At 38.7% G+C, this 1,127-nt stretch overlaps 1 protein-coding gene across 1 annotated transcript in view; it reads left to right on the top strand.

Annotated features, from left to right (window-relative positions):
* LOC111617829 overlaps positions 1-1,127 on the top strand; it is a 4,420-nt gene continuing 3,293 nt past the window's right edge. Inside the window, exon 1 of the mRNA XM_023359140.1 lies at positions 1-1,092. Coding sequence (XP_023214908.1) covers positions 1-1,092 — 1,092 coding nt within the window. The remainder of the gene's footprint in view (positions 1,093-1,127) is intronic.

Raw genomic sequence — 1,127 nt, 5'->3', positions numbered from 1 at the left:
ATGGTATTTAAATGGGCAGAGGAAAATAATCTTTATCTTCTGTTTGATGCTAAAGATCGATGCACCTTTAGGTCCAGCGCTTGGGGTTGTGAATATAATCCTGACTTGTGCTTTGTGTCTTCAGATAACAATAGACAACCGTTATCAGCTACACGAACAGTTTTAAATCAGTTCCCGCATAGCCAGCACTGCCCAATAATTATTGGAATTGGACTTAGTATTCCTATAGTAAATAGTATACCACGCCCAAGATGGAATTTTAACAAGGCTAACTGGACTTTGTTCTCAGAAGATCTTGACAAATGTTTGGGATGGATCCCACCTACATCCAACAATTATAAAAGGTTTGTTGGAGCACTGTTTAGCGTAGCCAAGAAATGTATACCTAGAGGATATCGCAAGATTTATATCCCAGGATGGAGTGAAAAAAGTGAATCACTATATAGGAAGTTCCTGGAATCTGGTGATCTTGAATTAGGGGATGAACTACTTCATAGCTTAGATGATGCCAGGCGCCTTAGATGGATAAACACTGTACAAAATTTGGATTTTACAAAGTCAAGTAGGAAGGCTTGGTCCTTGCTTAGAAGATTGGGAGGAGCAACTGTCAAATCAGGTAGAGAAATCTTGATTACTCCAAATAGTATTGCAGAACATATACTAAACATATCTAGAGCTCCTAGAGATCGTGAATTCACAATTAAGATTAAAAAAGAACTTACGTCCATTAAAGCTAAATGTTTAAATGATACAGCGTACTCTCTACCTTTTGATACTGAAGAAATCTATGCTGCCCTTAAACAAATAAAAGCTGGTAAAGCCCCTGGAAATGATGGTGTCCATCCTGAATTCCTGTTACACAGCGGCAAGTATACTAAGCAATGGCTGGCTCGCTTCTTTACTGACATCTTACAGAAAGGTGAAATTCCTTTCGCTATGAAACAAGCTAAAATCATAGCTATCCTGAAACCTGGAAAACCTAACGATAGACCAGAGAGCTATCGACCTATCTCACTCTTGAGTGTGATGTATAAGCTATTAGAGAGACTTCTTTACAACAGATTGAGCAATACAATTTTTGAGAATATTCCGGTAGAGCAGGCTGGTTTTCGACCGAATAGGAGCTG

This window comes from Centruroides sculpturatus, unplaced genomic scaffold (genome assembly GCF_000671375.1).
Source record: "Centruroides sculpturatus isolate CEXI.00-Female unplaced genomic scaffold, Cexi_2.0 scaffold104, whole genome shotgun sequence".
Taxonomy (NCBI): domain Eukaryota; kingdom Metazoa; phylum Arthropoda; class Arachnida; order Scorpiones; family Buthidae; genus Centruroides; species Centruroides sculpturatus.
The sequence above is the reverse complement of the archived record's forward strand: the minus strand, read 5'-3'. Positions and strand labels throughout refer to the sequence as shown.